The sequence below is a fragment of the Amphimedon queenslandica genome, unplaced genomic scaffold, assembly GCF_000090795.2.
Source record: "Amphimedon queenslandica unplaced genomic scaffold, v1.1 AMPQUscaffold_13496, whole genome shotgun sequence".
Classification (NCBI taxonomy): domain Eukaryota; kingdom Metazoa; phylum Porifera; class Demospongiae; order Haplosclerida; family Niphatidae; genus Amphimedon; species Amphimedon queenslandica.
Window position 1 is genome coordinate 364393 of NW_003546268.1, and position 14217 is coordinate 378609.

At 34.5% G+C, this 14217-nt stretch overlaps 1 protein-coding gene and 2 long non-coding RNA genes across 7 annotated transcripts; all 3 read left to right on the plus strand.

Moving 5' to 3' along the window:
• The first annotated feature begins 49 nt into the window (after positions 1-49).
• LOC109580355 (uncharacterized) lies at positions 50-5647 on the plus strand. 4 transcript variants are annotated; one of them, XR_002184201.1, is made up of 5 exons: positions 50-820; positions 2291-2447; positions 2497-2606; positions 4797-4887; positions 5257-5647. It is a non-coding gene; the product is annotated as an uncharacterized LOC109580355 (long non-coding RNA). The 4 variants fall into 4 exon arrangements; XR_002184200.1 differs by having other exon boundaries at positions 2291-2432; XR_002184202.1 differs by having other exon boundaries at positions 2295-2432.
• A 565-nt stretch (positions 5648-6212) lies between these two features.
• LOC100639474 (uncharacterized) lies at positions 6213-12103 on the plus strand. 2 transcript variants are annotated; one of them, XM_019993396.1, is made up of 22 exons: positions 6213-6276; positions 6324-6647; positions 6693-6743; positions 6859-7099; positions 7151-8201; positions 8254-8664; positions 8717-8804; positions 8901-9159; positions 9222-9250; positions 9300-9386; positions 9440-9556; positions 9617-9679; positions 9721-9825; positions 9867-9995; positions 10050-10115; positions 10169-10312; positions 10509-11059; positions 11106-11258; positions 11370-11529; positions 11569-11613; positions 11687-11962; positions 12013-12103. In XM_019993396.1, exons 1-22 carry the CDS (start codon positions 6252-6254, stop codon positions 12030-12032), a joined length of 4395 nt encoding a protein of 1464 aa, XP_019848955.1. In that variant the 5' UTR covers positions 6213-6251; the 3' UTR covers positions 12033-12103. The 2 variants fall into 2 exon arrangements, with proteins under 2 accessions (XP_019848955.1, XP_019848956.1); XM_019993397.1 differs by lacking the exon at positions 6213-6276 and having other exon boundaries at positions 6561-6647; positions 6683-6743.
• A 90-nt stretch (positions 12104-12193) lies between these two features.
• On the plus strand, positions 12194-13229 carry LOC109580336 (uncharacterized). Its single transcript, XR_002184189.1, has 3 exons — positions 12194-12364; positions 12425-12800; positions 12843-13229. It is a non-coding gene; the product is annotated as an uncharacterized LOC109580336 (long non-coding RNA).
• Positions 13230-14217: the final 988 nt, after the last annotated feature.

The following is a 14217-nucleotide window of genomic DNA, read 5'->3' on the forward strand; positions in this document are numbered from 1 at the left end:
GCAGGGGGTATATCACAGTAGGACACTCTCTTTCTACTATCTACTCTTGATAGCAGTAATAGTACATGTAGTAGTTGCATGTTACATTTGCATACATGTGACATCGCAAACATACACACATAATGTACACATTGCATACATATGTATGTTGTAAGACACGCACACATAGCTAATACTTGATTTCTAAGCATGCAAATGCAAATCGATCAAACTAAAAATTGTTGCACATTAAGGTTTCATAAACAGGATTATTATAATTGTTACTATATGGCAAGGTTTATTGGGAGGTAAGCGTAGGAGCAGGGCGAAACTAAATTGGTGTACATCAACTACATGGTTACCGTCTACTAATCTTTATAGCAAAAAATGGAAATACACACTCCAGCATTAATATGGAATGGTGTGTGTATAAGGTTATTGTCAGTAAGCCTAATTATCATGTGTCAGACTACAAAAAGCAAAGTTCATGCAAAAAAACAATACATGCAATCCTGTCAAGAAACCCTGCAACACTAAAGATACTGTATAATTCAACATACTTACGTATTGAGCTGAATAGTTGCTGTGTCAGGGTCTGGTAAGCCCAACTAGCAGAGGCCCAGGAGAGGCATCCCGATCCGCCATAATTATTTCTGAAGTCTTAGGAGTGTCACTGTTGGAGTGTTGGTTTTAGGTGTGGCTTTGTTGAAAACATTAACACATACCAGATAAGTGAACTGATAACGTTTTCTTTTTTTCTGAATGTTTTCGAAATCATTATTATTTTAGAGAGAGAGATGTAGACTACTAGAATAAAGAAGCAGCCAGTTAATGATGACAGGTACGTACAAGAAATTGACATACATTAAATCTACTTCATACTGAGCCACTCAATGGCACTTACTTTAAATTAACATCGATTACCATGAAATTTTTGAAGGCTGTATGTACATTTATATTATAAATTTTTGCAAATTTTCACAAAAATTAGTTTTGTGTGGATAGTATAATTTCACACTGTTCGTCATGTTGTGTTGAATTTTACAGATGCTATTTTTACAAATCCTGTAAAATTTGCTGCAAAAATTATACTGATGGTCATTGAAGATTTTGCTGTAGAGTAAGTGGGGGCTATTCCGTTCTCCTGTATAAACCAATGTAAAGTCTGTGTGCAGCAGTCGGAATAGCCCCGGTTAAAGGGTCCTATTTCTCCTGTTGTCAGTGGCGGATTTAGGGGGGTTCCATGGAACCCCCCTTGAAGAAATGAAAATATTTTAATGCTTTTTTAAACGATATTTTTGTGAAAATATACACAGTTATCACCTCTAATCTTTGCAAATTATAGTGACAGAGACATCTGAGAGAGTTTAAATAAATTAGCTAGCCTATAGTGGTTGGGATTTTAGATTTGTTTTAATCAATATTGATTATGCATGCACCACCTAGCAGCTATTATAGACTACTACAATTTGTAGATACTTTGCAAAGTCACATCCTAGGAGAATGGCCTTGTCCTTCATGTTGGGAGATGATTAAGCCAATTAATTTCACCGATAGAATAATAATGATGTTTATCTATTTGTTTATGATATGCCATTTACATGAAAACATGTCATATGGCCGCAAAAAGGGGTGTGGCCAAAAATAGGTGCTTCACGCAACATTGGAACCCCCTTTCTCCTTTTCTGGATCTTCAACTGGCTGTAACTTCTTAACTAGAGTAGATACAGGACTGAACAAAGACATGTCTATTTAGCATAGAATTCTCTAACTACCAGCACCAAAGAACAGCTTGATCTTTATAAAGTGCGGCTAAGCAACTCTGACTAAAAATTTGTGTTCATAACTTTTTTGAGTATTATCATCTAGTGATAGTGTTTGTATTTCTCCGGTTACTGCATAAATTTTCTGTATACTAGTTAGTATCCGGAGGGTCGGAATCGCCCCGGTAGGGTTGGAATAGCCCCAACAACTAGGTCAGTGAAAGTACTGTTTTCATTCAAACTTTAAGCTGAATTTTGCTGATTTTAAGGAAGTACAAATAGAATAGACAATATAGAACTCAATGAATAAAATGAATGACATAAAGCAAAGAAGTTATGCATTTGTGAATATTTAATTAGATCACAGTGCAGAAATGGGTTGGAATAGCCGCAAGTTACTCTATATTATAATAAATAGTATTTTTAAAAGTGCCAGATGAAACTCCTTAGAACAAAACAGAAACCAAAATGTTTCCATATCTGAAGCTAGTAGAACTGCAAACAACATTTTGGTTTGTCAACAAATGTATTAAATACAATATTTCTAGAAAGACTGGTGCAGCACTGCATGGAATTCAACACTTTAATATGCTGGAATCATCATATCTGTTGAAACAAGTGCAGAGCCAGTTGCATTCTAGAATTATTGACTTAGATCTAGTTTGCGTACAGATTACTTCTATTGCACAAGTTGGTAGATACATGGTACTATTCTTAATATTTTCATGCATTGAATCTCATTGAATTCCTACAGATTTAATTTGAGGTCTAATCCAGCAAACCACACCTATAACAGCCAGGAGCCTCATACGGCACGTTACCATCAATTCTTTGACTGTCTTCTGGGCTCTATAGTCTGTACTGGTGAGTTGTATATAATTGGTTAATTTGATTATGGGTTCATAGTATGGATGCCATTACTCTGGCTGCCGTATTAGGTTTCAATTGATCTTGTTGTAACTAAAATTCCTTTTCTTTTGGTTGTACAGTTGCCTTCATCAGGAATGTAACTTGAGCCAACGCAATGCATTTTGTACCCTATACATTGATAAGATGACTTAATGGGACCAATTGGTGGCTCTATATGAAGAAATCACCCATGTAAAACCTGCCATTTTGTTTTGATATGAGCATGCATCCTCAATGAAACTTGCCACAAAAATACCAATACAGACCAATAAATCATCTTGTACTGTATTTTGTTTTGTGTGCTTGAAGTTTTTTGTTTGTAGTTTGCTTAAAAACAAAAGATAGAGTTAGATTCAATCTAATAACCTAACTTACATGTATTTGTGTCAATCCAATAGTTTCACACAAATAGGTTAGGTTATTTGGTTAGCTACATGTATATAGGTAGCTCTATTTAACTAACAATGAAAGAACATGGCAAGGACAATGGTATTGTATGGTACTAGTATGCACAATTGCATGTATATCATTATTATAAACATTTATTTATATTGCCATATTTCCTCGAATAGAAGCCGTAGCCACATCCAAATAGTAGCCCCCCCCCCGTGCTTGCAGCTATTGTAATAGTAGCCACCCTCCAATAGAAGCCGCAGTTAATTAAAATTTAATTAATTAATGTGCCATGTGTACTCATTGTCGTTCTCCAGAAAGACCTACATGTATAGTTTCTCTCCTATTACATGCGCACACATGGTGACATGACTGATGGGTGTGGTCACGTTAGTGTTGGACCAGTACTGACTTTTATAGTTAGTACTAGTATTAGTTCTATTACTATTAGGAAATTAGTTTTAGTACTAGTATTAGTTCTGTACTAATGGGTGATATTTTTTAGTACTAGTATTAGTTCTGTACTAATGGGTGATTTGTTTTAGTACTAGTATTAGTTCTGTACTAATGGGTGATATGTTTTAGTACTAGTATTAGTTCTGTACTAATGGGTGATATGTTTTAGTACTAGTATTAGTTCTGTACTAATGGGTGATAAGTTCTAGTACTAGTATTAGACAACTAGGCAAAGAGTTTATTTTCTTCTTTAAAATACTTGAAGAATAATTCCCAGACAGGACATCTTTTACTCACCACAGCTGCTGCAGTAGCCATAATTTTGTATGTTAGCTAGCTAGAACTAGAAGCATGTGTTTGTCCCATGTGCATAATGGTATAAATATAAGCTATATTACGCATGGTTCAATGGTTGCATGTATGTTATCAGATACACATGTAGAATATGCATAGTGCACATGCATGCATAATTATAGTATGCAGTTCTATGTAGTTAGGTTTAGTACATCATTACATGTAGTCAGGTTTACTATTTATAGTATTAGTTCTAGTACATTACACGTAGTCTGGTTTAGTATAGTATTAGTTCTAGTGCATTACACGTAGTCTGGTTTAGTATAGTATTAGTTCTCTGGTTTAGTATAGTATTAGTTCTAGTGCATTACACGTAGTCTGGTTTAGTATAGTATTAGTTCTGGTACATTGCATGCAGTCTGGTTTAGTATAGTATTAGTTTTAGTACATTACATGTAGTCAGGTTTAGTATAGTATAGTTCTAGTACATTACACGTAGTCAGGTTTAGTATAGTATTGGTTTTAGTATTTTACTATACTATGATAAAAATTACAGTACTAAATAACAATTTAGTTCTAGTACCAAAATACTGGTCCAACACTAGGTCACTTGCAGGCGTGACCGGCCACGTGTTTGCTAAGAGAGAAATAGTAGCTGCATGCCTTTGAATAGTGACCGTCCTCCTCAAATAGTAGCCCCTGTTGATTTGAGCTGAAATTTATAGTAGCCGCAGCTAGTAATCAAGGAAATACGGTACTTTGCTTTCCAGTTCCCATGGCTGTATTGTGGGTTTCTTTTGCCTTTTTGTGAAAAATACTGCTTCATTAATTCTGTAAAAGGATACATGTATGTGTTGTTTGTAACATGTGCATTTTATTCTCATTTTGGATAAAGAAAATGTCAAAAGTTTCACCAGACAAAAGAAAATCACTTTGTAGAATGCACAAAATTAAAGTTGATGTGATTTATGGATGATTTAACCATCACAAACTATTCTTTAGATCTACACTGGGATTTAAAATGGCTGATGAACTTTTGAAAAGTCAAAGACTGAGAGTGAATGACAAGGTTTTTTATCAGGAAACAGTAACGGTAACTTCATATTAGTAGTCAAGCTAAATGTTTTCTTAAGCAGGGATTCATACAGGGGAATCTGGGATTCCCCCTCTCTCAAGTAGTACAGTGTATAGTATTTAATAAAAGGGTTAAAACTGTGATTCACTGCTTTTCATTGCAAAAACCATACATTGAAATCATGTGTATTACAGCTCATGCCTGCTGGCAAATTGGCTTTTGCTTGATTAGTCCAATATCAAAGAATAGAAATCTTCAAAAATATGTGATGTTACCATTACTTTCTGTTATGTCCCCCCTATAAAGAATCCTGTATGAATCCCTATTAAGGCAAAGTTGATTCCAAAATTTCTAAATATTGTAATGTTGATAATTTTTGTTCTGTAGAATAAGATGACAAGAAAAGTAACAAGTGAATCCGCCAGCAGTTATCTAGTTGCTTGCTTTAAAGAGACTCCTAAACAATTAGATGAAAAATTGTTCTTGATTAGTGGACAGCAGGTTAAACGATAACTTTAGAAATTTTGTGTGCATTTACTCATTATTTATCATTAATAAAGAATATAATATTGGCAAAAGCAAGCTATTAGGCATTATGTAAATTTAAAATTGGTCTTACATTTAGTGCCCCATTTATCAGTATACTGGTACATCTTTGAAGAGATTGTAGTGAGCTGACTCATCATGACATCACATCAGAACTCATAAATAATCATGAACTATCTTTGTATATAATGCATGCTGTGTAATTATTATAATCAGTGTTTGGGTGTCAACATGAGGCATCGTTAGCTCTCTCTCTAGCGCAGCAATCCTGCCTACCTGCCTGCCTTATGCCAGCCAGCTTCATATTCTCATGGCACTCATTTTTGATTTGCTATAAGATTATGTCAAGATATTGCATCACTGATATCACATTAATGTGTTTGGATGTCTGATCCTCTGCAAACCAATGATAATAAAACTGTCTTTTAATCTGTGGCTAAATTCAATACTTGTATACACTTGAGGAATTTTGTAATGATGTACTGGCATATGTTGTGTGTGCATGCAGTAACTACATAGATCTACATAAGAAAAAGAGCTAGAGACTAGCTAGGCAAGTAAAAAGAATAAAACATAGTGTCGTTTTATTGACAGTAACACTGAGCCACATGGTGTAGACCGAAAAGGGTGGCATTTGGATCTGTCTATGCCTTATATATATCACTGGAATTACCCTTAATCTGTGTCATATCAAGAGTCCCACTCTTGATGATATTCATTAGTTATTGTGCCCACAACCCAGCCTATTAGGCTATTACCATATATGGTTAGAATGAATATAGTAAAAACACGACATGACGACAAGTCGATCTCGACAACGTTATTCAAGAATCAAGATGGCTGAAGCAGAGAGCAGCTTTTGTGAGTTAATTCAAGCAAAAACCTCTAATTAATGGCTCTTTTCACAGTGATAACTCTGAAAGACCTTTTTGACAAAAAAGGGCTTACGTTTGAAGATGTGCAAGGCCACAAGTGCTCTGAGAATGTTTTAATTAGATTGAGTAAATGCTTAGATAACTGGGAGATGGTTGCTCTGTACTTGGGGCTAACAAGAGCTGAGATTAAGGGCATTAAATTTGACAGCAATAGTGAAGAGGAGAGACGAATAAATGTACTGAAGAAGTGGAAGGAGAAGAATGGGGAGAGGGCTACTTACTACAATCTCATTAAGGCTCTCAAGGAAAGTGATAGAGTTGACATAATTGAGCAGACGCTCAATTTCCTTAATGATTGTAAGTACTATGTACCTCAATGTAACTGCTATCAGTATTGTTTAGGTGCATTTGAAAAAGATGATGAACAGCAAAAGAGAAGAGAAATGAAAGAAAGTATGGTTTTGATTTGTGATATAGTCTCGCCCCGCCCCTTCGCTACCGCGAAGGGGCGGGGCGAGACTATTTGTGATATGATCACAATGTGAAATATTTTAATTTGATGCAACAGAATCACCTGATAATCAAAAACCGCAGCAAAGCAAGAGTTCAAACCCAGTCGAAAAGCAGATTCCAAATTTAAGACCTACTGGAATATCTACTTCGTGGCAAAAAATGAAGTTTGAGCAGAGACGAAAGAATAAACCACCTATATCATCACCTAGTGACTTGACATCTGATAATTACCAGCAACATTTCTATAGTGCATTATGGTTTGAAGAAGATGAACATATCAAGAAGCTTTCAAAAAAGTATATGCAACATGAAATACATGTACATAATAATAAATGTTATTTTCATAGGTGTGATGGCATAAACTATAAGTTTACAATATTTGATCACAAGGAAGTCCCTCCTTTTCTTGATCGTCATCCTCGTCCTAATGTTTGTTATGGTTATATTTCTGGCTTATCCGATGATGAGATTGAATATGCTACACAAGCAAGTGATGATATCACAATTTTGAGATCAGATGGTTCTGATCAACATTTAACTATAGCCTTCAAACATTATTACAACTTTAACCACATTGAAAATTGCTTGTATGTAGTTGCTTCTCATTCTCCTGAATTATCTGAAGCAATAAAAAATGGTACCAGGGTTAAAGGAGGGAGTGAGATAAATATCTCTGCTCAGTTTACTCTTAAATACTCCTACTTTGATCATCTTCATGAATCTGTCGTCAAGACTCCTGAGCATGTCCGTAAGTGTCTGTTGCTGCCTGATGCCTCTTCTTTTGGTGACTTGTTCCTTACGTTTGACCCTCAGCACTCTAGTTTTGATTGTATAAAACTAGATGATGAGCAGCAATTAAAGGCTCTAAAGATAATTGTGTCTGAGTCATCATTAATTGGTGAACCTTTTCCTCCTATTATTCTCTATGGTCCGTTTGGTACTGGTAAGACTCGAATCCTTGCTCGTGCTGCATTTGAAGTAATGATGAATGGCATTAATGAAAACAAGCATGCCAGAATATTGATTTCTGCTCACCATGAAATATCAATTACAACCTTCATCTTTGCTTACTTTGGTGTAATGCGGAAAAGATTTTATCTTCCTTTCAAGGTGATTTTAATTACTAAGCAAGAGAATAAAGGTGTTTATGCTGACATGTACATGACACCAGAGGAGTTTGCAATGCATAGTGCTGATATATGCACACTGGGTCATGTCATTATAATCGCCACATATACCATGTCTCTCAACCTTTATCAGTACCTCTACTCTCCTGAAGGATTCTTTACTCACCTTTTTCTCGATGAAGCAGCTCAAGTTCGTGAGCCAGAAGCTATTACACCGCTAGCTCTAGCTACTAAAGATGCTAAAATAGTTTTAACAGGTGACATGCAGCAGGTACAATGACATCCATTTTTTGCTCTCAGATTAAATTTATTTTTCTTTACAGGTTGGTCCTAACATACTAGTGTTGGGAAAAGAGGCTAGGATGTTTGGTCTTCATATTTCCTTATTGGAACGTTTGTTGATAAGATATAAAGAAGTAGGTCCAGTAGCGACACACTATATCACTAAATTATCAGTGAATTACCAATCACATAACTCATTGATGTGTTTGCCAAATCTATTCTACAAACATCTGGAGCTAAATACTGATGAAGTCCTTCAAAGTTACTGTGGTCCTACTGGCTACAATTTTGTTTCTGTTGACTCGAGGATCATTGATCATCCAGATAAACAGTGGATTGAAGCATGTGTTGTGTTAGAAGAAGTTCGAAGCTACTTGGAAACGATGAAGCAATTAAATCTTAAGTTCAATCCTCGGCATGATGTTTGCATCATTGCATCAACAAGGAAGCAGGTACTTGGTTATTAAATGTTGTTGTTGTGACTTTTTTATGCACCTTTTGCAGTTGAATCTCATCAAAAGCATGGCATATATGTACAAAGAATATGAGGCAGTGAGAAATGTTAGTTATAAGCCTTCTTTTGTGATACAAGGTGAGAGCTACTGCTATACATGTATTAGATCAACAAGTAGTTTACATTTACGTGTAGTCAATATGTGGCTCTCTTTATTATTCTGTATTCTGTTAGGTCATGAATTTCAAGCTATCTTTTTAAGTCTAGAAAATGATGGAATGAATATTAAGAGTCTGTTCAATCCATATGTTTTTAATACTGCGATAACGAGGGCAAAGTTTTATGTTGTTGCAATTGGTTTTCCAGAAGAAGTTAAAAAGCTTGAACTTACCACACTTTTCCATCCTGATCGAGGTGGAAGTACTGTACAATGCTGGCATGAATATTTGAAATTATGTGGGAAGCTAAGAACTCTAAGACTGTTTGACTTTAGGTATGTACTATTGATACAATTTTAAAATATTTCAGTGTACATGTATACTTTATTACTTTTAGTAACCCATTGTTGCCTTATAAAATTTCTGGTAAGTATTTTATCTATGCATGTTGCATTTAGAAAAAAAATGAATTTAGGAATAAAGGAAAAGGGTGGTGTACCTGAACATGTCTCACGTGATGAAGAACTGCAGAGTTATACATTAAGCCAAGACAAAATGTCTGGTATGTTTTTAATGCATAATTGTGTTATAAATAAGTTAACTTTTGACTTTTAGACTATATTCTTACATTAAATGACAATGTAAAATCACTTACAGAAAAATTGAACTCAAGGGAAAAAGAAGTTTCAGCACTGAAAGTTGCACTACATGAATACGAAGAAGAAATTCAGTGTAAGTTTAGCATTTTAAAATTAATTTTGTATATTTAAATTGAACCTTATACAACTGTAGCAAGCAAAGAAAGATTGATCATAACAGAGAAGGAACTTTGCCAATGTGAATTGCAGCTTAAAGGTATTAAGATGATAAAGCACTTTCAAACCTTATAATTATAGAAAAAACTGAAACTTTGGACAAAATGGAAGATGATTGGAAGCAGCTTCATGAATCAAAGAAAAAAGAAGAAGTTGCACTTAATGCATGTCAATTAGAGCTTAAAGGTATTGAAGAAAATATCCTGTTTCTAACCTTATAATTATAGAAAAAACTGAAACTTTAAAGAAAATGGAAGATGATTTTAAACAGCTTCATGAATCAAGAAGAGAAGAAATAGCTACACTCAATAAAATTTCGAAAGCAAAGGATAAAGAAATAGAACGTCTAACAGAAAGTAAGCAATGGATCTCATGACATAAACCTATAATAATTATGCATGTACATGTAGGTAAGTTGAAATCATTAGAAATAAAAGAAGAAAAAACTACATTTAGCCAAAACCAAGAACTAGAGTGTAAGCTTTAGGATTCAATCTACATGTAATGCTGTTACATGAACTTTTAATAGTGGACAAGGAAACAGTTAAAGCTGCTGACTTATATGAATTTAGATCTCCATCAGCAAAGATGTCATCAATTGGTGTTATGTATACAATATTCATTTTACTTCTTGTGGCTATGTGCTGGAAACCAGATCCAAGAATATTTATTGGTAAGAATATAATGTGAAAGTTATTGATTTGGAAATCTTTATTGGCAGTTTTATACTTACAATTTTGCAACCATAAAACAAATAATGGGTTTTGTATTAGCAATTTTTTATAGTTACCAAAATTAATGCTTTGTAAATATTTCACTTTAATTTGTCATGAGATAGAGAATGTCTTACTAATTGTAATACTTTTTAGGTCCTTTACCAGGTGTCAAAGTTATTGCATCAAATAGATTCTTAGTGGTAGGTGGTCAATCCAGTCAGTTACATTGGGAGGAGTATGGTTTGATGCTGGATATTCCAAGTGATGCACTTCCTTTTGGCTTTCTGGCTGAGGTTGTCATTCGTGTTAGTGTGTCTGGTCCATATATTTTTCCTGATCAAGAGACTTGGAAACCAGCCAGTGCTGTTTACTGGATATCAAGCAGTAAAGAATTTGTAAATCCTGTACTACTGGGTATATGGCATAATGTAAAAGGAAGTGTAAACAGCTCATCAATCAAAGTTTTAACAGCTGAAGACACCCCACAAAATATGATATATATATTTAAGGAGTTTGTGGGTGATTTTAGTGTTAATGGATCTTATGTCTTTTTTAAACTGACTGGTTTTAGTGGTAAAGAAGTTGTCACGTCTTGTAATGTCAATAACTTTCAAGGTGCTTTATTCTACAAAACGTCCAAGGCTAACAAGTGGGACTACAGCCTTGTTATTTACAGGTCTCAAGTCAAAGGTGTGACAAGAAGTGTGAGTTAATGTCTGCCTAAATTTGTTTTTTTACATAGTATAATAGTTATTTGATGATACAAAATACAAAGACTGGATCCAAGAAATTGAAGAGTTTGGTGTACTATTTGAAGAAAACAGCACTGTTTTAGAGCTGAACATTACTGCTAACCCACCAGTGGAAAGTTGGGAAATTCGAGAAAAATTCACCCCACTTTCAGTAAGCTGTTAAAGAGTAGATTTCGCTATTGTGAGATGAGAGTCATTATGGGACACTGCCTATAATATCTATGATTGATATGAATATTATTACTTTTATCATAATTAATAGTATCACAAGGATGAGCTTCAAATTCAGGACCATATAGAAAGTAACATGCAATTTATGCTTCATTGGAGAGGCAGTGGTCCTTTTCGTATTAATAATTGTCTACGATTTTCATTGAAAGGTGCAAAGCGTCCAACAACTATCACTGTGAATCCTAATATAAGTAAGTAGCCAAAACTGGAACTTATTAGTGTCCTCTTAGTTAATCATGATAGTACAGATACTAAATTTACAGAGACAAGAAAGAGTAAGTTGTTAATTGTTGTTAAATAGCCTTCTCTTTATCATAACAATTACATGTATGAGCACTTGCCTTTTAGATCTAGGTATAAAAGATTTAAATACAATAGTTTCAGCACTGAAAGACAGCAGTTTTGACTGTAGTAAATGGAGTGACCTTGGGCTAAAGCTAGGTTTAATTCAAACAAGACTAAACACTATTAAAAGTGATAATTCTAAAGATGCTGAAGCATGCCTAGAAGAAACTTTGGTAGGATGGCTAAATCTGGTGGATGATGTTGAGAAAAATGGAGGAACAACTTGGAATACATTGGTAGATGCTCTTGGAAAGATTGATCAGAAAGCAGTAGCTGAAAGTAGGCTATGGAGATTTGTTTGTTGCTACTAACTTATTTTTTTATCGTAGGATTAAAGGACTTAATCTAATTACTTATAGTGTGTACCATTATGTGTTAGTAATTGTCATGCTTATTCAAAATTGTTTATTGTTTTGAGAATTGCTGCAATTTGAGAATTGCTGTTGCATTTCAGTCCAGGGGTACAGGGACAACATAGATTTCACATAAGCATACCTGTAGTCTAATGGGAAAATGAATAATTTCATTTGCGTACATGCTTGCACATTCCTTTGCATCTAACTGCACCCTTTGCGGTTAAAATATTTTATAACTCTATGGATTCATCGAGTTGTATGTCCGCAGTCGATATGTCGGAAGGGGCTCCTGATAGTTTGCCCGATAACGATGATAATAGTCTTGGTAAGCCATTGTTACAGTTTAGACTGTAGTTCAATAATTGTATGAATTCTTTAATTACAGGTGAGAGTCTAGTTCAAGAGCACATTATTCCTAGAGGCCTTACTGTTGAAGACTTAAGGCAGCACCAGCCGTCAAACGATGTGCTAGTTAAACCATAGATATTAAAGACTACATATACAGTCTCTAATATCTATGGTTAAACTTAGTAAGGATCTTCATAACTGGGTGGAAGTTGGCTTCAACCTAAATGTAACAAAATCTGAAATTAAAGCCATTAAAATTGACAACAATACTGAAGAGGAACGAAGAATTTTTGCATTGGCCAAGTGGAAGGAAAAAAATGGAGATGGTGCTACTTATTACAATCTTATTGAGGCTCTCAATGACAGTGATAGAGTTGATTTAATTGACCAAGCTTTAGATTTTTTAAAAGAAGGTAGTCTAGAATGTCAATGAAAGTTGACAATCTGTTTTTTAGTTATAGAGCTAGCTGCAAAGCAGAAAGCTGACGCCGGAGGGTGTTGATTCTGACACACTTCATGAAGAAGACATTCAGTTTCTTTGTGGGTGTGGAGCTTGTACACTAGATGATTTCCTTAAGAATGGTTGTCCAACAGGAGCACAAAAGCAATTTCCTCTACTCCAAGTTACCAAGTTAACTACACATACACTTGTAGCCAGATTGATTAAAGAATCGAGGAAAGTCGGTGAAAAGTTTGCTGGTCTTCTTCGTGAGATTTTAGCAGGTTTAAATTAAAGGATCAGGAGAATGTCGATGTTGATGAGTTAGTTATGTATAATCTTCGTTACAAAAATTTTCATTTCTGAATGATTCCGATTATATTCAAGTTCAGAGCCAATTGAAAGGAGCTAAAACAAAAAGTGAAGTTGTGAAACTACTTGAAAGTCAAGTCAGTTGGTTCAATCACAGTTTGATTGGCTCACTTGTTTATGAATTTAAAGTCTCAATTAAAAGCTATGAAGATTATGTGGAAAATCACTTAAATCCATTTCTTAAGAAGTCACTTTTTGAAATCCCAAAAAAATCCTCTGATGCATTTCAGGGTTCTGGTGACTTTATTTTTAAAATGACTATCCCTTCTCCAACAGAAAAATTTTCAGCAAATGTTCTACTAGTTTTAGAAGAGTAAGTTGCTTCTGCACTTTGTATTAGCATTGATGCATTAGAGTTTTGTTCTTACGATAGCGGTTGCTTTGAATTAAAATTCAGTGCACCTTACATTCTTCTCAAAGAAATGATTCCTAACAATGATAGGCTAATGCTAGTTTTACAGAATGTTGCAAACGTTGCTCCTGGGGCAAGGGTCCAAGCTATAGAATTTGAAGGGAATTCACAGTTTGTAGAATTATCAGAGGTGTGTTTGTTCATGGTTTGTTAAATAGCTGTATTATTATTATCTTGTTAAAATAGAATTTACCTTCTGTGAGATAGATCTACCATGCAAAGATGACAAAAGTTGATCGAATGTTTGCATCGTTAATTCTCAAGTTAATTAGATCAATAGCATCAAAAGGAGCAACCCTGAATGAGTTGAAAAAATTTTTATGTGATCTAATACCACAACAAAACTTTAAAAAATCAACTGATGTTCCTCATTTTTTCAGTACAAATTTAATCAATCAAAATAGTAGTGTTCGAGAGCTACTAATGTTTTTAAAAGATTATTGGTCATTTTGCAATTTTTCTCTTCTAAAAAAAGTGATCAACAAATTTGGTGACGATGACGCTAAGGACACTCTCAAGATGTATGTCACTATTTTACAAGAACTCACTGTAAAATACACAAAATCAGAACTCACTGTTCTGATTTTGTTGCGTGAATAATTAATAA